Genomic DNA, 24,694 nt, shown 5'->3' on the forward strand with positions numbered 1-24,694 from the left:
TTGACATCCGGCTACTGCAACTTCCGGCTCGGCTTTCGTAGTATTGTGTGGCTGCCTTGCCGCACGTACGTACATAATGTCTGGGCCAAGAGCACCACACAACCATCCAGCCCAATTGTACACGGACACGACCGCGCAGAAACCAGGTATGAGCGAGGGCCATCAGAGCATTGTTTCCGGTTGCCTTTTCATGCAAATATGACCAATCTTACGTCGTTGGTCAGCAGTGTCTGCACGGTGATTTCGAGCAGGTATGCGACTACAGTATACCAAGTCACTACTTGTGCTGCAAGCCTGCTGCTTGGTCAAATCAAATTCACTGTGCTACTTGGCGCCTCGTCACCTTGCGCGTCAAACGACAGTCTACTACCAAAGGTCGTTTATTAAAGTTGCAGTAGAATGCACAGCACCTCGGGGGCATGGAAAGTGCGAACGACAGGGGAATAAAACGTTGCAGGGCACATATGAGAAGTTTCAGTGGGCGCAACCCAAGGAGCCGAAGCCTTGCATGCCTTACCTTGTTAGTACTAGGTAGGTAGTTAGATAGTACTAGGTACCTAGATACCCGGTACCAGATGGTTCCGCGTTGTGTGCCAGTCCCCGGCGTGGTAGAAGGACGAGCACTGTCCCACCTTGTTCGACACCGAAGATCAACTATCGCAGCGTGGTTCCAGTTGTGCTGCAGGTAACTTTCGGCCCCCCGCAGCCGTTGTTCATCAAGAGTTCCAGGCCTCTTTCCACTGGAGTGCATAGAGCGACGTGCGCCTCACTTCATGGGCGGGCACACAGCCTCTAACCTTCCGTGGCAGAGGTGCCCGGGGCTGGCCTCGCGCTGCTGGCGTCCACTACAGCCGACAGCTGCAAGTAAGCCCCGGGCCCGCATCTGCTACCGGGCTGGCAGTAGATAACTGAATGGAAGGCGCTACAGGAAGCTGCAGCAAGTACCTATGGAGGTCTTAGCCTGTACCACCAAGCGGCCCCGTGGACTTTCCGGGTGACTGGCCAGGCTGCAGCCCCCGCCCTCCCGTGACGCGCTTCCCGACAAGGAAGGTCCAGGTCCACTGGAGGTTCCAACCTCAGCGCCGGCGGACGCTCTCCGGGCCCGGTCAACAGGGGAACATGACCGGAGTCACGCTACTCAACACTGACGCAGCACAATGCGTGTGTCACCCGATGAGATGAGGTGCTTTTGCTGCCGCATCGCGATTCACCTCTTTCTTGTACTACCCACCACCACCTCCTCTTCCCCGCCTCCATCCCTCTACCGTCCGTCCTTCCTCCTCCTCACTATGCTCCTTCGACTGGTCCGATAATCCTATGCTGCATGTATACACACATTTGTCATCAGCCGCAAACAACGCGCTCTGACCGACCCCGACCGCTGCCGCGCGGCGAGTGACGATGCCCGGCGCGCGCGCCGCCGCCGATGATCGGTCCCTCGTCGAGATCCCCCCCACGCCCGAGAATGACAGCGGAAACGATGGCTTGGCCAGCGACTATGCGACCGACGACGACGACGAAGATGGCAGCCTAGACAGCGCCGCTCGCCGGCGGCAGGTTCGCGCCAAGCAGGTCGTGCGGCTCGTCGCCCTCGTCTATGCCACCGTCGCCGCCCTCTGCGCTGGCTCCATCGTCGTCTTCTCTCTCTACGCGCCCAAGTTCCAGTCGCGCCTGCGCTACACCCAATTCCAGGTCAATGGCGTCGCCATCGCCGGTTCCGTCTCTCTCTACCTGCCCGTGCCCATCATGGGTTACGTCTGCGACCGTGTCGGCGTCGCGCCTCTCTCGCTCTTGTCGTCCCTTCTCTTCGGCGTCGGCTACAGCCTGGCCGCCTACATCTACCGGAAGCTCGACATCTACTACAACCTTCTCGGCAAGCCGCATGGGTCCGGCAACGAGTGGTCCTACCCGCTCATGATCTTCGCCTTTTGCTGCATCGGCTCCGGCACCTGCGCCATGTACATTGCCTCCGTCTCCACCGGCGCCAAGAACTTCGGCAAGGGCAAATACCGCGGCCTGGCCTTGGCCATGCCCATCACCGGCTTCGGTCTCAGCGGCATGTGGCTGAGCCAGATTGGCAGTCACTTTCTCTACGAGACCAACCCCGACGGCTCCAGGGGCGACGTGGACGTCTTCCGCTTCTTCGTCTTCTTGGCCATCTTGCTCGTCGTGGTGGGCATTCTTGGCGTCTTCCTGCTGCGCATTGTCGACGAACAGGATTTGATCGAAGAGGCCATTGAGGAGCTCGAGAACAGCGGCTTCCTGGACGGCAGCTCCCTCCTCGGCCGGTCCGAGCGAGGCTACGGCACGGCCAGCTCGACAGCGCCGGCTGCCGACCTTGAGAGCGACCCCCTGCTGGACCCGTCCAAGGACGACGACGTCAAGTGGAAGAAGAATTGGGTTCTCAACGCTGAGACGCGCCGGTTCCTTGCAGACCACACTATGTATCCCTTTGCCCTCGCCTTCTTCCTCATGATCGGTCCGGGCGAGGCCTTTGTCAACAACCTCGGAACCGTGATTGGCACCCTGATGCCTCCCACCGTCGGCGCCGGGGAGCAGACGTCTGCCGCCACGCACGTATCCATCTTCGGCATAACCAGCACGATTGCGCGACTGCTCATTGGCAGTTTGACTGATCTCCTTGCGCCTGCGCCCGAAACGCAGCATGTGCAGGTCGAGCGGCATCGCGGTCACCGGCAATCACGGCTGCAAGGCTTCACCATCTCTCGCGTCGTCTTCATACTCTTCTTTGGCATTCTCATGTCCCTTGGACTAATTTTCCTCGCGTCGGGCGCCGCGCAGAACCACGCCGACCGTTTCTGGGTCGTCTCCGGTCTGGTCGGCGCAGGATACGGCGCCATCTTCAGCCTGACGCCGCTCATTGTCACCATCATCTGGGGCGTTGAGAATTTTGCCACCAATTTCGGCATCATCGCCATGCTGCCGGCCCTGGGATCGACACTTTGGGGCCTCGTATACTCGGGCGTGTACCAGGCTGGCGCCAAGGCGTCCAAGTCGGTGGGCAGCGACGGGGAGGATGACATCTTTTGTTACGGCAAGCAATGCTACTCGGCCACGTTTTGGGCCGAGGGCATCTGCGTGTGGGCGGCATGCGGCCTGCTCCTATGGGCCTGGAAAGGCAAGGGCGGGTGGCAACAGCGCGGCATCGTCATCTAGAGTACACGCTGTTTGGTGGATTTTCTTAGACTTCGAAACATGGACATACGCAATGGCATCGGGGCGGCGCAAGCATTGGGTTTCATTCTTGGCTACATCATCGTTTGGCGGTTCATTTGGGCGTTGTCAGGCCCTTTCCCCTCGGTGGCAGACACTTATCGGGGTGATAACAGTTGCTTGTATTCTTTTAGGTGGTTCTTTATTCCTTTTGGTGGAACATAAATCAGGCCAATCTGAGCCACAGAGAGCATCCCAGGGGCTATCTTCCTCGTACAATGCTGGTTGGCGTCGCGCAAGAATCGTGGGCTCAAGGCAATTAAGCTGGCACGTGATCTCGCGTTGGGAGCCCGAAGTTGGATGCGCGTCCCGCCGCGATTCGGCCCAGTCACGCCACGACTCCCCCACTTTCTCACACGGCGGCCTTGATACGACCGCCTCGAGGCACACCCGCCACCCGTCTTGCACGCAGCTGGTCCATCGACGTGCGGCGTACATGATCTGCAGCCATGACTGAGCTCACAGGTAATTATCTGCGATGAGGCCAAAGAGGCGTGGACTGACGTCCTGCTAGAGGCGGACACGATCCGCATCCTCGTAGCCACTGACAACCACGTTGGATACGAGGAGCGCGATGCCATTCGCAAAGACGACAGCTGGCGCACCTTTGACGAGGTCTTGAATGTCGCCCGGAAGGAAGACGTACACCCTGCCCTCACTCAACCGCTGTGTGGCCTTCCATCATTTCGCTAATATGTATCGCTATCGCAGGTCGACATGGTGCTCCTCGCGGGCGACCTCTTCCACGACAACAAGCCCTCACGCAAGTCGCTGTACCAGGTCATGCGCACGCTGCGCCAAAATTGCCTCGGCATGAAGCCCTGCCCACTCGAGTTCCTATCCGACGCCGCCGAGGTCTTTGAAGGTGCCTTTACGCACGTCAACTACGAAGACCCAGACATCAACATCTCCATCCCCGTCTTTTCCATCCACGGCAACCACGACGACCCCTCAGGCGATGGCAACTTTTGCTCCCTCGACCTGTTGCAGGCGAGTGGCCTGCTTAATTACTTTGGCCGCGTGGCTGAGGCGGACAACATCGAGGCGAAGCCCATTCTGCTGCAAAAGGGCGAGACGCGGCTTGCGCTCTTTGGTCTGAGCAACGTTCGCGACGAGCGCATGTTCCGCACGTTCAGAGACCACAAGGTCAAGTGGTTCCGGCCCAACGTGCAGACGAGCGACTGGTTCAACCTGCTGGCGGTGCATCAGAACCACCACGCCCACACGGCCACGTCGTATCTTCCAGAGAATGTCCTCCCGGACTGGCTCGACTTGGTCGTATGGGGCCACGAGCATGAATGCCTAATTGACCCAACAAAGAACCCCGAGACGGGCTTCCACGTCATGCAGCCTGGTTCCTCGGTGGCAACTTCACTGGTCCCTGGCGAGGCCGTGCAGAAGCACGTGGCCATTGTCAGTGTCACGGGAAAGGACTTCAAGGTGGACAAGATTCCGCTTAAGACGGTGCGACCATTTGTCACGAGAGAGCTCGTCCTTGCTCAAGACAAGCGATTCAAGGGCTTGGACAAGAAGAAGGACAACAGACAAGAGGTTACGAGACGGCTGATGGAGGTGGTGGATGAGATGATCGAAGAGGCCAATGCGGACTGGGAGGCGATTCAGACGGATGAGGAGGCGCTGGAGGAGCGTCCCCTTCCTCTAATTCGTCTCAAGGTGGAGTATACGGCGCCCGAGGGCGGGCAATTCGAATGCGAGAATCCGCAGCGCTTCTCTAATCGCTTCGTCGGTAAGGTGGCCAACACAAACGACGTTGTCTACTTTTACCGCAAGAAGTCGTCGCAGCGTATGTGCCCTGGAGACGCATGGCAGAAGGGCTCTTCACTGACATGGCGCAGGCAAGGCAACGGCAGCGACACCGGCGGACGCCCTCGAAGCCATCACTGATGAGGGAGACATGATCAAGGTTGAATCCCTGGTGCAGGATTTTCTGTCGGCGCAGTCTCTCAAGGTGCTCCCACAGGGCCCGTTTGGCGACGCCGTCAACCAGTTCGTGTCCAAGGACGACAAGCACGCCATGGAGCTGTTCGTATCGGAGCACTTGACTGGGCAGGTCAAGCAGCTACTCGGGCTCGAATCGGACGAGGAGGACCTCAACAGCGCCATGGAGATTTACCGGACACGCATCGAGCATCAGATGGCGAGCGCTGGAACGAGGCAGTCTCTAGGAGAGAGGAAGCGTGTGCTCCGACCCAAGCCGGACACGTGGGACAGCGACTTTGACGGCAACTGGGAGGAGGAACCAGACGCGTGGACGTACGAGGGCGTGTCGATGGACATGACCCCGGCCACAACGCAGGGACGGCCAGGGCGGAGGACGCAGCAGGACGTGGAGATGCTAGATGAGGATGACGACGATGAGCCGCCCGCCAAGACAACAAAACGGACAGCTGGACGGGGAACAAAGGCCACCACAGCCAAGGCGCCAGCCAAGAAGGCGCCTGCGAAGAAGCCTCCGGCTCGCGGTCGGGGTCGAAAGGCGGTGCAGAGTGACGAGGAACAAGAGGAGGAGGAGGATGTTGTGATGGAATCGGAGGAGGAAGAGGCGGCGCCCCCGCCCAAGCCGGCGGCGCGGACGACGAGACGCGGGCAGATGCAAGCACAAGCGGCGACGACGAAAGCGGCGGCCAAGCGACCGGCGAGGGGCGCGGCGGCTAAGACGAAGCAGACGAGGCTCGACTTTGGGTCGCAGCGGGGCGCGACGCAGGACAGGGCGCTAGAGATTAGCGACGACGAGGTCTCGGACGGCGAAGACGCGTTTGAGGCGGCGCCGATTGCGACGAGGACGCGGCGCCGATAGGCGTGGAGGTTCTCCGTATTTAGTAGGGAGACGATATACCCGGAGCTTTACTGAGCAGTCGTCGCATGCATGCCATTGACATCGTGACATGATGTTGGCGGTGGTGGTACTGACGAGATACAGTCTCGAATCCTAGAAGCCTTGTAACAGACCCTCAACAATGGAAGGAGGAAACGAGGACGACTATCCTTACTTACTTACCTACTTGTATTAACCAAAAAGACAATGTGTCAGTCAATCTATCCCTTGGCACCGCCAGAAAAGATATCAAAAAAAAAATGAAGACGAGCTCTCCCGCCGGGAATTGAACCCGGGTCTCAAGCGTGACAAGCTTGCATACTGACCACTATACTACGGAAGAAGTAAGAACTGGAGCAGGCGTGTGGCGCCTGTCGTAGGTGGATCAGCTCGTTGAAAACGGCTGGCGTTATTTTTCTTTATCAGGGTCTTCCTCTCAAAGCCCCAGGGCAGAGGCTAGTTAGCGAGCGCCCTTGCTATGCTTATAGAGGCTGTACCATCAGATGATGCGAATTGGGCGCGGCACATGGAGGGCAGTTCGTGCTACCATACGATATGCCATCCCAGCAGGACGACTTGAAGAATACAGGATACTAACCGGCCGTTCGCCGGGTATTCCTTCTTTCCTTAACCCAGACGCACGTAGCGGTGATGCCTAAACGAGAGGGACGGACCAAGCATACCATCACCGTGGCGAGCGCCGACACGCTTTTGCTTTCTAGTCACATGTCCAGCTCTGAGACCCGTCGTCCCAAGCAAGTAGTATTTATCATCTTAGATATGCTTTTTTTTTTCTCCTCGGAAGGGCACCAACAGCGCGACAGCCCGTTGTCTGCCAGAAGAAGACGTGCCGTTTGCCCATAACCCTAATCTTACATCTGGGCAAAGAGCATCTATCTCCCAACAACATTCATTGCGAAGTAGTAACAGGAATAAAGAGCCAACCAGGTTAATGATGATGTTGTTGTTGTTCAAGAGTCGTCCGAAGGGATACCCCTAGTAAGTTGGCGAGCCCCCTGTCCCCTCCCCCCGTTCCTTCGAACGTTTAAACGACTACCCCGAGAGAGAATGGCTATATATTTATATATATATATATATATATATATATATTGCGGGCCAACATGTGTCGACAAGCATCTCCCGTGGGCGACCACCTTTCCACGCGTCATCGAGGGGCAAGCAAAACCCAGAAATTCGAGAAGAGTGAGCTTAGGCGGCGTCGCAGCATCATCGGCCGGCATCAGGGGCGATCCATCGCACCGCAGCGCATGCATGCTCACGTATCAGAGCGACGACGAAGTAAGTGTATTGCACGCGGCAGCGTCTATCTAGCAGTATCTGATGTCCCGACTCTCGAAGCAAACTTACCTCTGAGAGCCATGGGGGGGCGCCAAAAGGGGGGCCGGGGTTAGAGTTAGTGCTACCTACCTACATGCGACCGAAACATGACTGTAGTATATCATATGCCAGTTTGATACTGAGGTACTCCAAGCTATCTGCCGCCTCGAGCTGTTGTGGCCCATCGCCGCAAGTGAGGCGAAGCGTGTTTGACAAACATCACACAGCTTAAGCTCGAGGGCTCTCAGATGGGTAACGCTCACAACGTGATCTCGAGGATAGAGAAAAATAGATGCCGTCGCGGGGGGCGCCACGAGTTGGCGCTGCCATGTGCCTACAAGTCCCATGCACAAATGCAATCCCCTGGCTTGCTTGTGCACATGAATGACTTACACGGCCACGTCGCCGACCCAAAGCCTGTGCTCGTGTCGGCAGCGCCTCGTGGTGAGGATCTCATCCGAGCGCTGTTGGGCAGCAACCGCCCCTGTCCTGCTCGCCTCCAGCATCATCTCGAGTCGGCGCCAACCGTTGTTTCGACTCATCATGTAGAGGGCGTCTCCCTGCCGCACAGTCGATAGTATCGCCGAGCCTCACTCAGTTTTTCACTCCCGCCATCAGAAATGACGCCTCCAAGACAACGCCAACGGACAGAGCGTCATGCAAGCACTCACTCTCATCTCCAACCTTCCCCACCGTTCAGATCGGCTCACCTGCTCTTCACCAAGACATCTCACCTCCCCACACAAGCCCTGCCATCGGCCTCCAGACAGCCGCCGTCGTGTCTCACCCTGCCGCGAGTCCCGCATTGCAGCCCGCATGCTCGTCTGTGTCGCCAATCCGATCAGCCGTCCATTCGACCAGTCACAGCTTCCTCGCTTGTCTGAGAGAACGCCGCGGCAGGGGCGATGGCATCCGTAGTTCTGCAGCTCTGCACTACGACCCACAGGGGAGCTCGATCTGCGAACGCCGTCTGCCGCGGTGGGATTTGACTTGGAGTGAACTGAGCACTAGGGAACACATTGACCGGTTTGAGGCGGAATGGAGAGGTACGTAGGTCGTATTGTGTCACTGAACACCTGCAGCGGGACAGATTGACAGGTTTGAGGCGGAATTGATGGAGTAGAGGTAGTATTGTGTCGCCAAACACCTGCAGCGCTCGTCATTTTCCTGTGCCCAAGGCCAGGCAAGAAGAGAAATCCGCGGAGGCACCCTGACGGGGGAGTCAGCCCCAAGACTTTGCCGCTCAGTAATGCTCCAAGGCTGCGGCCCGGCCTCAAGTACGTACAGTCATTGCCGCTGCGGTATAGATGTCGATACCTTCAGCGTACCTGTCCAGAACAAGTGAGGATCGCCTGGAAGAATCGATGACCCGGCTTCGACGCTCTGCTGTAGTTTTATGTAATTGGCTCGCCCGGCCAGGCGGTACGCCCTTAGTTCTGCCAGCACATCCTTCATTCCAGTCAAGGCGTCCCGCGCCGGGGGTCGCAGCTGTCGCGGCATCACCGCGGCGCACCAAGCTACATGAAAGACAAAAGAGCCTTTTGGTGCGCCGGCGAGAATCTGTCCTGGGGTGGCCGGCCCGACCCCGTCGCGAAGGCCAACGCTCATGACGAGGTGCCGATACTCGTCGAGAACCTTGCTGGCGCCTGGGGCCGGACCAACCCAGACTTCCAGAGAAAAACCTTCTCCATTCCACTTCCCGTCATATTTTATAAAATTTTGCGTGTCCGGTTCGGCCCCAGAGGGGTGGCTTTCTGCAGACACGGCTTCGGAATGTGAGCCATCGGCGGTTGGGGACACGGCGGCCGTCCTGCAGCGACGTCCTTCTCCCACTGGTGTGTCATTGAAGAAGCTGAAACCTGTGTCGCCCACATCCATCAATTCCTCAGCGTCCAGGTCGTCCATTGCTGCGAGCCCGTCATCCATCGTATCTGGTTCAAACTCCAGAGCAAGGTGTCTCAGACCCTGCAAAAGGCCAGGCGCGCGCCACGATGACGCGATGCGAGCAGACGCGTCTTGGATCGCGCGTTCCTGTCTGGATAGCAGTTCCAGAAAGCGTATTAGTCTTTCGACAAGAGGGCCCGATGAACGACGAGGGATGCCGGTCAAGGTCAAGGACGTCAGTCTGGGGTTCATGTCCGGCACAAAGACCTCGGGATACACCTGATCCACTCGCTCAAGAATGGCTGTTTCGGCCAGGTAGTCGCGTGCGATGGCTGAAAGGCCGTCCATCTCTAGTTTGGGCACGTGCGTGACCAGAGAGTGGTGCATCGTTACCCTTCGAAGGCCGGACGAGTAGGCAGGTCGGAACAAATGCGCCGCGCCCAGTACTCCATATAACCTCGCCGACCTGGGCCAGAATTTGGAGATAGGCGCAGTGACTGGCAACAGCGGCATGAGCGAGCAAGTCAACTCCTCTATATGCCCTGACGAATTGCGCAGGAGCTTTTGGAGGCCAAATGAGGATACTCTTGTCCTAGACAAGGATAAGTGAGTGAGGCCACGACTCTGGCAATACTCGTCCACGTCCCAGTCAGTCTCCTCTTTGGACAATATCCACACAGAAGCTTCAGCCGAGTCGCTGCGTACGCGAACGGCCCCGTCAGACCTTGTTTGTCTGATATTTGGCTGTGCGACGTCCGCAACGTACGCGGGAGCATCGACAAAGTACCTTTCTGGGTGGCAGAACGAGGCACTCCATCTGGACTCTTCAATGATGAGGAAGGGACCGTAGTCAGGGGTGCCATGTGCAAATGCACGCACGCTGCCTTCGACCCTGGATGGGCCCTTGGAATGAAACGGCTCGCGTGAGATAGATAGAGACGCCAGCATCTGGATAGCCGCGTCCGTGACTTTGTTCCCGGCCAAGTCAAGACTCCAGAGCCTGAGCTGGAACTTGCCAAGGAGAGCCTCGAGTGTGGCATCATCAATCTCGCGACATCGAAGCTTTAAGACTCGCAGGCTCCATAACACCTCAGGTTGCAGAAGCGGCTGAATTGAGCCTGAAACATCAGAAACGTCGAGGTAGACCAGCTTCTGGAAACACGGTGAGGCAAAGAAAGATGTTGGCAAGTGTTGAGGACAACCGGCGACGCTGAGCAAACGAGGACGATGCTGTGGCGATGCGAGCAGAGAGTGCACGAGAAAGTCAGAGTCCAGATCCACTTGGCCGTCCAGCAGTATGGAGTTGGCGTTGGGCAGCAGCTCCAAGGCGCGGCTGAAGCTATCATCCAGCGAACCAGTGCCACTATCTGATGCAAAATGATAGGCATCTTTGGCAAAGTCCCTCGCATCAAGAACCCGCACGAGCGCGCGTGTAGCGGGGGAGACGCGGTCGAGCTTGTTCAAGACAAAGTCGAACCACCAAGCCAAGTCTACGCAGGCAGGCAGGCAGGCAGCAGCGTCAGCGGTGGCAAGTCCACAAGCTGGAGATGCGCTCAACTCACCATCACCGGGATCCAAGCCGGCGCGGCGGACTGCTCTAAGGAGGTCCGCCCACAGACAAGGGGCAAATATGCGCCAGGAGCGGCGGCTCACTAGGCAGAGCGAGTGATAATCGTCGAACTGGACATACGGGGCCACCAGGAGGAGCCAGTCCGGCTTGGCCATGGCCTCCTGGTAGGATGGTAGAGAGGCCATGGCTCAGATGTCGCGGGCCCGACGGAGCTTGACCGATGCGGACCGGGAGCAATGCCGCGGCCGACGGCGACGGGCGTCCGAGCTGGTGGGGCGGGGCCGAGACCGAGAAGAATGCGGGGCCCGAGAGGAGCAATGGCGAGAGTCAAAAGGGGGTCTCGCAGGGCGGGATGGCGGAAAGCGGGCTCCACGCTGCAGAGCAGAAGGCGACAATGTGGCATGCCGTTCCAGTGTAGACACGGTTGGTCGGGACAGTCTGTCGGTTGTAACTGGGTACGTAGGTTCGCCTGAACGAAGCCTTTCAGTTCGCGTATCGGCTCCACGGACGGACGGACGGACGGACGACGTCAAGAATAGAAGTCGCAAAGCAAACAAAAACGCACAGGCCGCGGCGAACACCAGCGAGAGCTCGTTGCTGGACCCAACGCAACGGACGGGCAGGGGGGAAGGGGGGGGGGGGGAGTGCGCGCAAGCCGGCTGGCTACTCTGAGCAAGCTTGGTTTAACGTTGTGTCTTTGGTGAGAAAGCGTCGGTGGTTGCTTCTTCCAGGTGCATCATCGCCGAGGTCGCCGCACATTTGCTGGGACGATTGACGATGCAGCCAAAAGACCAGATGTGTGCATGCAGGCGTTGTTAGTTAGCCCAGGCTAGCCAGTTCGAACTCGGCGCCGTTGGGATTTCAGAACAGTCGCAGCAACCGCTCATCAGGTGTCTGGCTGCTGCCCTCCGCAACAGCCGCCGTGGAATGTGGCGGCTCTCGTCGCAAGTGAGTTGTCGCATCGGATCCTCATGCGGATCCGACCCGCCCGGGCGAGAGAGAGGACTGGGCCGAAGACACGCAGCGATGCGAGCGAACACGAGCGTCGGTCGAGGCAGGCGTCTTTGGGGATCGGACACAGAGCAATATATGGTTTGCGTGCGGCTCTAGGTCGACGCTGACCTGACCTGACCTGACCTGACGTGATCGTGATACGCAGCAGCGCAGCGGTACGCACTTCACGAGTGGCGGCGGATGGCTTGTGTCGGCGGGAGGGGAGAGAGATGAGCGACAGCGTCTGTGCAATCGTACAGAAACGTGGCTGTCGCCGTTGGCGCGTGTGAACAGGCCGGCAGGCACGGAGTGACGAGATGAGGTGATGAAGCTGGCGAGATTGGCGAACGAGGCGGGGCCGGGCAGTCCGTCCTGTGGAGTGAGACTGGATGGATTGGAGCCCGAGGAAACAGAGATGTGATAGGGCAAGGGCGGCTCGACCGCACGGTCCGACCAGTGAAAAAACGTCACCCGTCTCTCGCCCCTGTTGTAGCTTGTACAGTATAGGTGCGCACTGCACCGACGCCAGCGCTGCTAGTACTGTAGCACCACCACCACCACCACCACCACCACCACGTCAGGCACCACCACCCCCTTGGCCTTTGGTGCTCGCCACGCTGAATTGTTCTGCTACTCTCACTACACCGGCCGAGGTTAGCCTCACGCATACAAGACGCGCCTAGTCGCCGACCTCCATACCGTGGGCGATGAGAATGACCAAGCGCCATCCGATGTTTCTCAATCAGGCAATAGCTCGGCTGCATGAACCATCTCAACTCTCGTTCCCAACGTCACTGGCTTGGCTTCGCCCTCTCCACAAGCGGCCGCCACCAAACGCCGTACTAACGTTAGTCAATCAAATGAACGGGTGACGCAATCCCGTGCCGAACTGTAGGCCCCTGCGAGATGATGGGGCTCTTCGAACCCCGTCGCTGCGGCATGGGTAGCGAGTTTCCAGCTGAAGCTGCGCAGCTCCTATGGCCGTCTCTACCTAGGAATCGCAAAACACTTGGAGTGCAGAGTAGGTATGTAGCAACAACCCGCCTCGTCATGCCTGCGGGCTGACCGAGAGTATAGGATCAGAACACAAGCCCGGTGCCTCGATTGGGACAAGTACCATGTAAATCATGTAGGTCCCTGCAGCAGTGTCACCGTCGTCCCCCTCCCGTGCGTCGACAACTGCATCTGGGGCGCCGCATCAGGCACGCAGCGAAGAGCGCTGGGCCCCCTGCCGGGTACCTCGACGAGCAGAGACGGTGGCCTCATCCGGTCCGATAACCGAGCCGGAGATCTACTGCTGGCAGTGGACTCTGTCTCGTCCGCGAGCTCGCTTTACGCCGCGAGGCGAGTGCTACTTGCTAGTGTGCTCCGATCAGGTACTGGAAGCGGCCGAAACCCAAGATGAAGAGAATCAACCCGCCTCTCCCAAGTCAGTCAAGAAAGTCCACCAGTGTCAGGGGGCGCAGGGGTCCAAGGTAAACTGGATCTACCGAGCATAGCAGACTTTCTTCTGGCACGGCAAGCGAACAGGCACTACGAGCACGCAGTGCCGAAGCGCGCCACCTTACAGCGGCCTCCCACTGCGGCTCTGCCTTATCCAGTTAGTAGAGGTCTCTCGTAGGTGGCAATCCGTTGACGGCTGACGCACGATGCTCGGGCAGTCACCGCGGGGTTTTCCTGGTGACTTGATTTCAGTGGCTTTTCGAAAAGTGACAAGAGTCTGCTGGGCGCATTCGTACCGTCTGCTCGTCGAGAAACCTGCACGCGGAGGGCAGGGAGGATCCTCCGGTAGATGCTCCCGAATTCCGCCTGTGAGGCATGTGCAATACAGGGGGGGTTTGTCGTTGGTGCTGGGGGGGCGTGGCGGTCGGGGCTGATGGCCACCATTACCGGCCCTGGGTAGGCCCAAGGGGGGGACCCTCGCCGCCATGCCGCCCAATCCCTGGACGGATCTGGCTCACTGCAAATCTTCCCCAGAGCGCCACGGCCAGTGGCCCCAGGGCGCGCCATGCCGCATCGGGCCGCTGCCTACTTGCCCTGTTGGGCAATCCCCAGGTCCAGGGCTCTCCATCTCTCCCGCCGCGTCTCTCTCCATGCACTCCATCCCATCCCGTCCATCCATCCATCCATCCACCTCACTGTCGACACCCCTCCAGCTTTGCTTGTGCTGAACCAGCCCAGTAGCACCGGCAAGACCGGGCACGATGCTAGCGCACGTCCGCACGCCACTTCGGCAGTAAACCTCCATAGATCCAGCCGGACGGTACCAAGGCAATACGGATCAAGCCACGTCCCGCATCTTGGGTACCGACTACGTAACTAAGTGGTTCGTAGGTACTAGGCACTGATTACCAATTTGCTCCGGTGCCCCAGTGCTGCCAGCGCAGCTGAGCACAGCTGAGCGCCTAAAAAGCTGACACCTCTGCTGCATCTCGCCTCCATCTCCATTTCATACCTGTCTCATCTCATTCTCATTCCCCATCCCACTCCCCCCCCCCCGTTAGTTTCATCCCATCTCGCATCAACCTGCATGTTCGTGCGCACAGAAGTCGCCGTCTGTGTTGGATCGCCCGCCCGCCACATCGACCTCCACACTCTGTGCGCCCTGAACACACAGACACACACCTCAGATGCCTACCTGTACTAGTAGTACTACTTGCGTACATGCTCCTCCCTCTGGCTCACCAAGTCGGTCATCGTCAGGGCCAAATTAGACACTGCTGCACTCGTGGCGTTTTTCCACATTGGGCCATCCGGAGCAATCGCCCCGTACACTTGGATCAAGCTGGACACGCGCGCGCGGCTCCCTTGGTCCAATTCGTCTGTTGTTGGCAGGCCACCGTGGTCGAGCTTGCTTCTACGTACGTACTTAGTATGTGTTCAAGGGACCTAAAGCAAAATGAGCTAAGATAGGATTAGTAGTACTACCTTGGCCTGAGCTCACGAGCCGAGACGTGGGCCGCCACCTACCTCACCTCGTTCACGTCAACGCGAGGTGCCTGCATTTTGCCACCTTTGGTGTCTTTTGTTTGTCTGTTTCGTTTTGGATCACGACTAACTAAGGTACTAGCCTCTCACCCCCACGCCGGCCCATCGTCTCCGCAATTGAGAAAGACTTGCGGCCGGCCGGCCAGCCGCTTCTCCTCACTCAAAGCATGTTTGTTCGGCGTTCGTTTCGCCATCGCTGCTTGTCTCGCGCCGCGCGTGCCAATCTCCGCTCCGAAACCATTCCCCTTGCTGGCGCCGCCGTCCACTGTCTGTCGCACAGAACGGTTCGTTTCGCCTCTCTCGCCGGCCCCTACCCAAGAAGAAAGCAACAGGTCTGGGAAAGCAACTACGTACTACGTCAAGCTACTAGGTAGCTTACCGTGTTGGTAGTGGGAGTAGTAGTTCGTACTAGTAGTGCTGCATGCAAGCAGCAGCGGCAAGTCGATGGTGTCTGGTACCTGAGCAGCAGCGGCAGCAGCGGCAGCACGGCATCTTGCCTGACAGGCAAGCAAGTCAGTAAGCACGCAGCCAAGCAAGCAAGAAATGGGTGCAGCCAACAATCGGCCCCCAGATGTCGTGCAACGTGACGCCAGGCCCCCCGCCCCCTGGCGAGCGACGACGCACCCGGCGGCGACGTCATTCGTTTAGACGCGCGCACGTCGTCCTGTTGCCGCCGAGCCGCCGAATCGCACAAAACCATGTCGTGCAACAAAAACAACAGCAACAAGCACGTAGGCACGTCAACACAACATGCGCGTCTTGTACCCCGTCGCCCCAAGCCCAGGAACCAACACCACGGACCTGCGCAGCATGGTCTCCTCCTCCTCCTCCTCCTTCCCAAAGCGTCCATACTACTGTACCTACGCGTTTGACGTATGCACGTAGTATTTATTCTTGTCGACACCCTTCGGCCCGTGCGCCGCCCAACAACAACACCCAACATGCCAACACCAACCTTCCCGTAACCTTCCCGTCCCGTTCGTGACAACCAACAGTACCCCAGCCCTCACGTGCTGCTGCTGCTGCTCAGATGAGCGCGGACGGGCGGGCGGGCGGGCTGGCGCTCCCGCAATCCGGTGCGCACACAACCAACAAACATGCACGCACACACACACACACACACACACTATGTATCTTTCATCATCCTTTCTCTCTCCCCAACAAGCCCGGCAGGAACCCCCAACGCACGATCGCACAACAATGCAGGTGTAAGTTACACGGCCGGTGCGGCGGCGCAGCCTACACAACTCACCCGCCTTTTCCGCAACCGGGGGCACGAGCCCTCTCTGTGTTAAGAATAGCTACTACCCCGTCTGCATGTAGCTATTTCGGTGAGTCCTTTTGACGTGCGTGTTGGTGGTGGTGGTGGCTTCATTGTTGATGGGGGGAAAAAATCGTCAAGGACGACGACGACCCCTGCTTCTGCTTCCCCGCGGTCTGTCGTCTCCTTCGATGACGGCGGCCACCACCACCACGACAATCACGCTGCTGCAGAACAGCACACACAAAGTAGTAGGAGACACCAAAAAACAAATTAAGAAACGAGATCAAGATCAAGATCGGACGAATCGAAGACAAGAGCAACAGAAGAACAAACAAATGCAAAAACAAAGCAACCCGAGACGCAAAGCTAGTACGTAGTCGTAAACGCGAGGACCCGATCGCGCTTTCATCCCTGCCCCTCCGATCGCACAACGCACGCACACACGCACGCGTGCTGTTACCAACAGCTGGGGAAAGGTGGGGGGGCAAGAGATCTGGGAACTAGGGAGGGGGGCAAGGTCGTGTGCGTTTCGCATCCTTGCGATTGCGTTCTACAAGTTCCTGCAGTAGAGAGGCACAGCAAGTTTTTTTTTTTTGGCCTCATCGTCCACGCCGATTTTGAACATGCAACCGTTTGTTCTTTTTCCCTTGGTGCGTGTGTGTGTGTGTGTGTGTGTGTGTGTGTTCGCGTGTGTGTTTTGGTTTTTTCAGTTTGCAGGTTGCATTTCTGCAACCTTGGACTTGGGTTTGGGTTTGGGGCAGCGGGGCGGGGGGCGGACGATCCGCCAGCGGCGCGCGGACGGCCGGGGCCCCTCTTCCTCGTCCCGCGGCCCGCTAACTAATAGTAACTAGCCGGAGTGTAACCATCGTACCTTACCGTCCCGTCATATTTTGTGGGGGAGGCAAATACCTAGTACCTAAGCTCTAATGTAGGTGTAGGTGCGTACTATCTACTTTTGGTGCCAAGTGCCTTAGCACCTTAGCTACCTACGTAGGTACGTACGTACGTAGGCGCCACGGCTGCCAACGACATACATACGTAGGCAGAATTTTTTTTTTGTTACAAGAACGGCTGCATGTGGAGAGGGTCCGGATTGCGCATGCATGCACATGCAATGCATGTAGTACACTGGTATGGTTGTTGGTGCTGCTGCTGCTGCTGCTGCTCAGTACCCTCCAACAAGCGGCTGGCTGACCCCAAGGAGTTGTGGGCGGGGGGGCGCCCCGGGCCCTCCCCTCTCTGCGGCCCCTGACCCTGTGTGCGTCCAGATGTCGATGCGTGCCTGCAGCGGCGGAACCTGCAACACTTCATAGAAAGAGGGTGGGGGGGGGGGGGCAGAAGAAGTCGTTGCTCGCCATCCATTGGCTGCGTGTTGTCGTTCTGTCGCTTTCATCGGCCCCCATGATGCCCACACACCACCACGACAGGTCGTCCTTGATAAGTAAATCCGTGTGGTACTGGAGTTGGGGGTTCCTGCTTGACAAAGTATATCACAGAGCTACGTACGTACGCACGCACGGAGAGAAGGGGAGGACAAGGACGACTCCGGAGCAGAGCAGCCCCCAGAGTCCAGTCCCCAGGGTCCAGCCCAGCCCAGCCCAGCCGCCTCGCGCGTCACGCCTCACGCCTCACGCCGGCGGCCCACCCTACTAGCCGGACAAGCGCCGCCCCGCTGTCCGCCCGCGGCTATGCTGCACCAGACCTGGTCCTGCGCGGCTTCTTTCTTTTCCTTTGGGGGGTTCGGGGTTTGGGGGAGGGGCCGGTATTTTGTTTTATTTGCTTCTTCCTCGCTCTTTGCCCCCCCCTTCCCCTTTCTTCATCCGTTCGATTCGCTGCTGCTCACCCCACGTCTTCTTCTTCTCCCCTCTCCGGTCGATTTTCTGCCCCCTGTCCTGTCCTCCCACTAACCTGCGTCGGTAGTATTGACGGACCGTTTCGGCTGGGGCGTCGTTGTTGGTGGCGGGGGAGAGAGGACAGTGGCGCAGCGGGCGGCGCAACTCTGCAATTATGCGGGTCTGAGAGACCATCTGTTTGGAGAGTGACCAGCCCAACGTACCGTAGTATATAGGTGATGTGATGTACAGCATGTACGTACGTACATGTGCAGAGACCGAAAACGGCTTCTTTCGTCTTGCCGGCTTTCCCCTCCTGGTAGCGGGTCGGCAAGCGAACCCGGGGGCGGGCCGTGTCACGGTAATCACGCGCGTTACGTACGTACATACATACATACATACATACATACATACATACATACACCTAGCTACAGGTAGATAGGTAGGATAGTTGGTTGTGTAGCTTGCGGCCGTAGTAATAGCAACATGGAACAAAGAGCAGTAAACAGCAGCAACAAAAAAACAATCCCCCCCCAGCAGGAAACACAAACTGCTACAACCCTCGCTTGAACGCGGATGATGATGCGTACACTTGCAAGGTACGTACTCCGTATCTGGAACAAGCGAACTCCTTGTGCAACGGCAGTCACTAAAACGGAAACGTAAAGAAGGAAAGAAGGAGAAGAAGAAAAGGGCAGGAAGACAAACCCGAAAACACCGGTCCCTCGGCCTCGGAATTACACAGCATGAACGCCGATAAGCGTGACACTACGTAGGGGAGGGAGGTGGGGCGGGAGCAGTAAGATGGCGCGGGCTCGCACAATACCCCAAAGACACACACAGTCTGCACAACCTACAAGGTACTTTACTAACCTGGCCTGAAAGTCTACACCAACTTACGGCCTAGGGGAATCCCATGCAAAAGTGATATATCCCCCCGTCCACTCCTCCCACCACCCACTTGGGTATTACTAACATAGTCAGCAGACACAAAGGAACAGCGAAACCCCTAACTTTGTAGGAGAGGCGCCTGCAAGCCCTGTAGATCCCCCCGCCCTGCACGGAGCGTTCAGCCAAGGGTAAAAACCAAGGTGGGCTGCTATGTATTTCCATTCGCCGCCGCCGGTAGTGGTAGTAGTAGTAGGAGCGGGTAGTAGAGCCCCGGAAAACAAAACGCCCCGTTGGTCGCCCCGGCGCTCTTCCATTCATCAGTGCGTATACCAACTTAGGTGGCAGCAGTGGTTGGTGCCAATATTCGTCACAACGCTCCCGTCCCCGCCGCCGGAGCCGTCGCTTTCGGCAGCCGTGAGCAGTACCCAAAAAAACAAACAAATAATTTGGTCCGTCCACCACCACCACCAGCGCCCCGCCGCCGCCTCCGCCGCCGCCAACAACAACAACACATAGGTAATACAACAACTACTACTACTACTACTACTACTACCACCTACTGCCACCTACGGCCACAACTACTACTCGAAGCGGCCGCAGGTAATGTAGTGCAGTGTACGGAGTACGCAGTGATATGATATGCCGTATCACCACCGACGACACCACCACCACCACCACTACCACCTGCATGTCCAAAAAAGAAAACGCTGCACGGACGGACCTAGAATGACACCACCACCGGGCTGGCTCTCTGTCCACTCCCTGGGGTCCCTTCCGCCCACTGCTAGTAGTAGCCTGGCTGGCTTGGCCTGTGTTTGCCCACCCTCGTCCTATGGGTGCAAAGAGGGAAGTGGTACGACGACGCCCTTTCTAGACCTCTCCCCAGCCACTCTTGCCACCCTCCGGGGCCTATCGCCCATTCCCCGTTTGACAGACAGATCTAAGACAGCAGCGGAGACACAGACCCCCCATCCATCGTGGGGCCATGAGACAAACGAGAAAATGACAAGGGCTAGCTCAAGTGACACAACTGGCCCGATCTCACTTACTCAAGTCGCTGCAGCCTTGTAGAGTCTGGGCCGTCCTGCTCCTGCTGCTACTGCGGTGGCGAGCACTGGCCTCAGCCCCCGTCCGCCACACTCACTCACACGAATCTGTTCGGAACTGGTCTGCGCTTGACGCCAAAACGTCTTGTTCGTTGTTTCCCTCCTCCCAATACTAGATTACAGTGGTTGTGTATACTAGAGTACACTTCGAGGATCAGATACTCCCCCGAAAGATACACTTCGCCGCGCCGTCTCCCCTCCAATGCATTACCTTACTCAACGAGGCCGGGTTGCCCGTCGCCCCCGTCAGCATAAATTCGTTTCCTCCGTTAAAAATGCTTTTTCTCATCGCGTGTGCCATGCTAATCCATGGCCACCGTGCAAAAATGACAAAAAAGATGTGGTGTCGTACAAGTCCTCCTCGCCCTCCTTGGGATATCACAATGTGGCCCCGCAGCTTTCCCCAGCAAGACCAGAACAGCCAGTGTACGCCGGAACATGGTGGCAGAAAACAAATCGGGGAATAAGAATGGACCAGAGAAGGAAAATGTGAAGCGGCGCTTCCCGTTGCGACTGGGAGCCACCAACGAAGACATGCCAGCCTCTTGCTGAGGGTGTAGAGTGGGCCCGTTCCGTCGTACACTATGGCAAATGCCAGAGACCAGGAACCTCCGCCGCCTGTCCTTGTCCTCTGCAGTGGGTGTGGTCGGGGCGCCAGTGTGTGTGCGGGTGTGGATGTGTGTGTGTGCGTGTGTGTATGGAAATGTTCATGTTTGTGTGGCGTGTCTGCGTTGGTCCGTGTGCGCGACCGCAGCGGCACCAACGCATGGCTGCTCGCCAGGTGCAGAGCGTCGTGTGTGTCTCGGCACTGACCCCACAGACGATGCGAGACTAGGCCTCGCATCATCTCTCACCAGGTACGCAAAAGCAAAGGCAGAGATTTCCCTCAGGGAAACATCGTCCCGCTGCTTATGCTGTCTTGGATTTGGGTGGAGCGCGACGCTTTCGGCTGCGTTCTTCCTGCTCAATGACAGGCACAGCTGCCGGGATGAACTCGACCCCACGGTTCCTGCTGTTTGGCCTGGCATGCAGCTTGCGGTGGTTGTTGAGGTTGTCCTGGCGGTTAAACTGATCCTTGCCGCAGAACTCGCAGGAGAAGCGATTAGGTCCTTCGCCGTGGAAACTAGGTGGGCTGTTAGGGTATGATTCACGTGGACATTGGACGGTAGATTTGACTCACGTCTGTTTGTGACGCTTGAGATGCTCGTTGCGGCGAAACGCTTTGTGGCACCCGGGGTAGTCACACTTGCACATGGCCCGCCGTACCACGTCAACAGGGGCACTATCGCTCTGACCGGAGAGCTTCCTCTGAGCTCTCTGCAGTTCGGTGGTCTTGCGTTGGATCTCATGGACCATCATCTTGCGATGGGCCCGTAGACGGCCGGGAGATGGTGGTCCCTGCAGATGGTACCTCCCAACAGGTGACTGCGAGTGTCGGTCCATGTCCAGTGAGTCCATGTCGTTCGAGCCCAAGCTCTTGCTGGGGAAGAAGGAAATCGGGCTGTCGTTGGCGCATGACCAGGAGGAAGAGGATTCAGCCACTTCAGACCCAGAGAGGCTGTGTGTCGGGGTCATCATGAAGGAGGTTGGCCCCATTGCCGTCTGAGGAGAGATGGTGTACATGGGATACGGTCCAGAGGGAGTGACGGAGCCCATGGAGTGTTGTGATGCCATGTTCAACTCGAGCATGTGGTCGTAGTCGGGAGTAGCCATGCCGTCCATCTTCTTGATTGGAGTAGTGGGCATCCCGTTGGGAAAGGAGATGTGCTCCGGCTCTGTCTTGACAGGACCGAACATGTACTTGGACATGCTGTGTGAAGGCGAGGTTAGGTCTGCGGGATGGGAGCCAGCAAACGCGGTGCCGTCAAAGTCGAGGGTGAGCTCGTTGGGTGTAGATCGTCGAGAGGTCGGGGTGAAGGGGTCGTATGCCGACGAGGCAGATGAGAAGCTGGTGCCGGTCGATGGGCACGACATGGCCTGACTGCACATGCTGAAGCCGTCATCCATGTCGAACCGAAAGTCGGATTCGAACTGCATCTTGCTGGTTGAGGACTGCGGAGGCTCTGTGCTGCTGGCAAAGCTCTTCTCTCTCTGTGTTCCGGAGCCACGCGTTTGACTATGACCGACCAGGATGAGATGTTGCAATGTCATGTAAGTGAGGCGTGAAGGAAGAGCGGATGACGGGAATGCTTTTCCATTCACGAGGGACGCCCCTGAAGATATAGCAGCGAGGAGGAATGGGCAGTGGAGGTAGATGCCGACTGGACTGAGACACGTCTGGTGCGGATCAACCCCAGCCGATCGCGAGACCTGGTGGTACTGAGAAGGAGAGACGCCGAGAGACAAGTGGTGTGTGTGGTCCAAGGCCGGAAAGGAATGGGCAAATATATAGAGGATGAGTACAAGTAGATCTCGATTGGGTGGGAGGGCGCCAGAGATGCAAGTAGTACGTAGTCGATCCAAGGAGGCCAGGGCCACTCCACCGGAACTATCGGTGGTATAGACTGATGTTTTGGATATCCGACGGTGTTTCTGAGCACCCTCGACGCTTGCCAGGTCATGAAAGGGAGCAGGCGGCCAGGCTGGCTAGTTATAGGAAGGAAGCCAGTGTGGATGGTAGCAAGGCCCTCCATCGACCATGGCGGCCGACAAGCACGCCGACGGAGGCATTCCGGACTGGCCCCATCAGCCAAACGCAGGGCCGAGGATGGTTGCCGTCATGTCAGGTCAGGCCGTGCCAGGTCAGGTCCTGGCTCCATCCGGCGTAGAGCCAACCGAGCCTCCTTTCCCTTTGCTCCTCTGAAAAGGAACAAACAGACATGCCGGTGTTTAGTCGAGGCGTCCGCATGTACGTGCGTGCTGAGGTGTGGATGGCAACGCTGGGCTGGGGGTGGGCAGACAGAGCGGAGGAGGAGGAGGGGGAGGAGTGGGAGTGGGAGTGGGAGTGGGAGTGAGAATGGGGGGAGTGAGGGTGGGAGTGAGGTGAGGGATGGAGCCCTGGTGGGGTGGGTGAGTGCAAGAGGGAGGGAGTGTGTCAAAGCACCTACCCGCCAACGCGCTGCTGAGTGGTGGTGGTGGTGATGGTGGTGGGTGAGGGAAGAGCGCACTGCACTGCGCTGCGGAGCGGAGCGGTGCAGTGCCAACCTGAACCTATGTGCCTGATGAAGGTGAGTTGAGGTGGGGTGAGGTCAGTGGTTGTGTGGATAAGTTGGGACGGCGAGCTGCGCTGGGGTGGCGGATCGCCTTGGCAGCCCGCCATGGGGGAATTGGAACGGCCAGCCCGGTGCCTGAGGCGTGCAGTGGGTGCGGGCTGAGATGGGGGGAGGCTAACCTACCTAAGGTAAGGTATTTAGGGTCCCAGAGAGGCTAGCAGGTTGCTACTAGGCGGGCGGCGCAGCGCAGCAGCGCGTGCTGTGAGGTGGGTGTGCTGCCCTGTATTCGTAGGTGGGTGCAGTGGGCAGTGAGGTGTGCTGTGTGAGGGGAGGGCGTGTGCAGGGTGCCTGGCCTGGAGGAGGTGCTGGCTGGCACCAGACCTCGGGAAGGCATTAGGTTGGTAGGCACTGCGCTGCGCTGCGCTGCGTTTCCTTTGAGGGGCGTGTGTGAGGTGGATGGATGGTGGACAGATGTGGGTGAAATGAGGTGAGGTGGTTGCCCTTTGTGGGTGCTCGAGGCAATACTTGCAGCGCAGGGTGCCAGGCAGTTGAGGTCGCAGATGGATTGGCTCAAGATCGCCTCCGCTCAGACAGGGCACGCCGACTGCCGCTACCTACCTAGGCAAGGTACGGGATTCGGATAGATACCTTGGCTTCGGCAGGGGAGCCAAAGACCCGGGCAGAGCAAGCCATGCTCTCTCACTGCACCTCACGTCTCGTAACTCACTCTTCAACCTGTCATCCCTCTGTCGGTTTGAGGGCATGTCCAACAACGTCCAAGCAAGCAAGCATTCAGTCTTCTTTTCGAGGTCGACTGAGAAAAGGCGGAGCCAACGGCGGCATCTCCCCTCATAGCGAGGGAGGGGTTCGGTGTGAGGTGTATTGCTGTGTGCATGCATCCAGTCCACTACCTTATGTTCTGAGTACGTATGGCATCCCGGAAGGAACACTCCCTTCCTGCCTGCCGCAGGCACCTTCTAGGTGGCCTGGCCTGGCCTTGCTCTTGCAAATCCCTGTACATCCATGGTACTAGAGGTAGATACTTGGTAAGGCAGGAAAGACCGTGCCTCACTTGCCGCACCTACTACCAAAGGTGCCTCGTACTGTACCTCACATTACCTCACCTTGTTAGTCCCCAAGATACCTAGGTGTCAGTTCGTACCTGGAGCTCGGTAGCAAAGTGCAACTACGGCAGTAGGCGCCTTCCTCGCCCTGCAACAGGTACATGCGCACGCACCAAGACCTCTCTGTCTTGACAAACCTTGATGGAGCTCGCTCTCCTGTCCGTTGCCCATGTTCCACTCTCTCGCCCGCGACCCCTCGCGAACCCGCTTCCCTGCTTCCGACTCAGGCACGAAGAGGGCCATTGTTGCACCTCACAACCTCAATCACCCCCCTCCGTTCGCCCCACGGCCGCACCCGTCGACGAGTTGTGACAGCCAAGGAGAACCATTGCCCTGCCATGGGGGCCTTCCGCGGAGGCGCCGTTGCAATTTGGCCTCCACGCGTGTCCCGGACGGGCAAACAGCGGCGGCAGCTGTCCAACCGTCCTCTTGCGCGAGCCAGCAAGGCAGGTGGACAAGCAGACTGGGCAGAGAGCCACGGG

General features: G+C 58.2%; 4 protein-coding genes and 1 non-coding gene across 5 annotated transcripts; 2 read left to right on the top strand and 3 right to left on the bottom strand.

Annotated features, from left to right (window-relative positions):
- Positions 1 to 1,401: 1,401 nt before the first annotated feature.
- Positions 1,402 to 3,177, top strand: MCH1 (Putative monocarboxylate transporter mch1; the record flags this gene model as incomplete). Its single annotated transcript, XM_047992046.1, has 1 exon — positions 1,402 to 3,177. The coding sequence occupies one exon, from the start codon at positions 1,402 to 1,404 to the stop codon at positions 3,175 to 3,177; it is 1,776 nt and encodes a 591-aa protein (XP_047848059.1).
- Positions 3,178 to 3,683: 506 nt separating this feature from the next.
- MRE11 (meiotic recombination) lies at positions 3,684 to 6,052 on the top strand (the record flags this gene model as incomplete). Its single annotated transcript, XM_047992047.1, has 4 exons — positions 3,684 to 3,699; positions 3,749 to 3,876; positions 3,946 to 5,038; positions 5,091 to 6,052. The coding sequence occupies 4 exons, from the start codon at positions 3,684 to 3,686 to the stop codon at positions 6,050 to 6,052; spliced, it is 2,199 nt and encodes a 732-aa protein (XP_047848060.1).
- Positions 6,053 to 6,341: 289 nt separating this feature from the next.
- JDV02_010314 lies at positions 6,342 to 6,413 on the bottom strand. Its single transcript has one exon. It is a non-coding gene; the product is annotated as a tRNA-Asp (tRNA).
- Positions 6,414 to 7,353: 940 nt separating this feature from the next.
- JDV02_010315 (uncharacterized protein) lies at positions 7,354 to 12,259 on the bottom strand. Its single transcript, XM_047992048.1, has 3 exons — positions 10,855 to 12,259; positions 8,694 to 10,782; positions 7,354 to 8,618 (listed from the first exon to the last, which is right to left on the bottom strand). The coding sequence occupies exons 1-2, from the start codon at positions 11,045 to 11,047 to the stop codon at positions 8,696 to 8,698; spliced, it is 2,280 nt and encodes a 759-aa protein (XP_047848061.1). The 5' UTR covers positions 11,048 to 12,259; the 3' UTR covers positions 7,354 to 8,618; positions 8,694 to 8,695.
- A 7,759-nt stretch (positions 12,260 to 20,018) lies between these two features.
- JDV02_010316 (uncharacterized protein) lies at positions 20,019 to 22,873 on the bottom strand. The gene is made up of 2 exons (XM_047992049.1): positions 21,117 to 22,873; positions 20,019 to 21,059 (listed from the first exon to the last, which is right to left on the bottom strand). Exons 1-2 carry the CDS (start codon positions 22,085 to 22,087, stop codon positions 20,846 to 20,848), a joined length of 1,185 nt encoding a protein of 394 aa, XP_047848062.1. The 5' UTR covers positions 22,088 to 22,873; the 3' UTR covers positions 20,019 to 20,845.
- Between the last annotated feature and the right edge of the window lie 1,821 nt (positions 22,874 to 24,694).

This window comes from Purpureocillium takamizusanense, chromosome 12 (assembly GCF_022605165.1).
Source record: "Purpureocillium takamizusanense chromosome 12, complete sequence".
Lineage (NCBI taxonomy): Eukaryota > Fungi > Ascomycota > Sordariomycetes > Hypocreales > Ophiocordycipitaceae > Purpureocillium > Purpureocillium takamizusanense.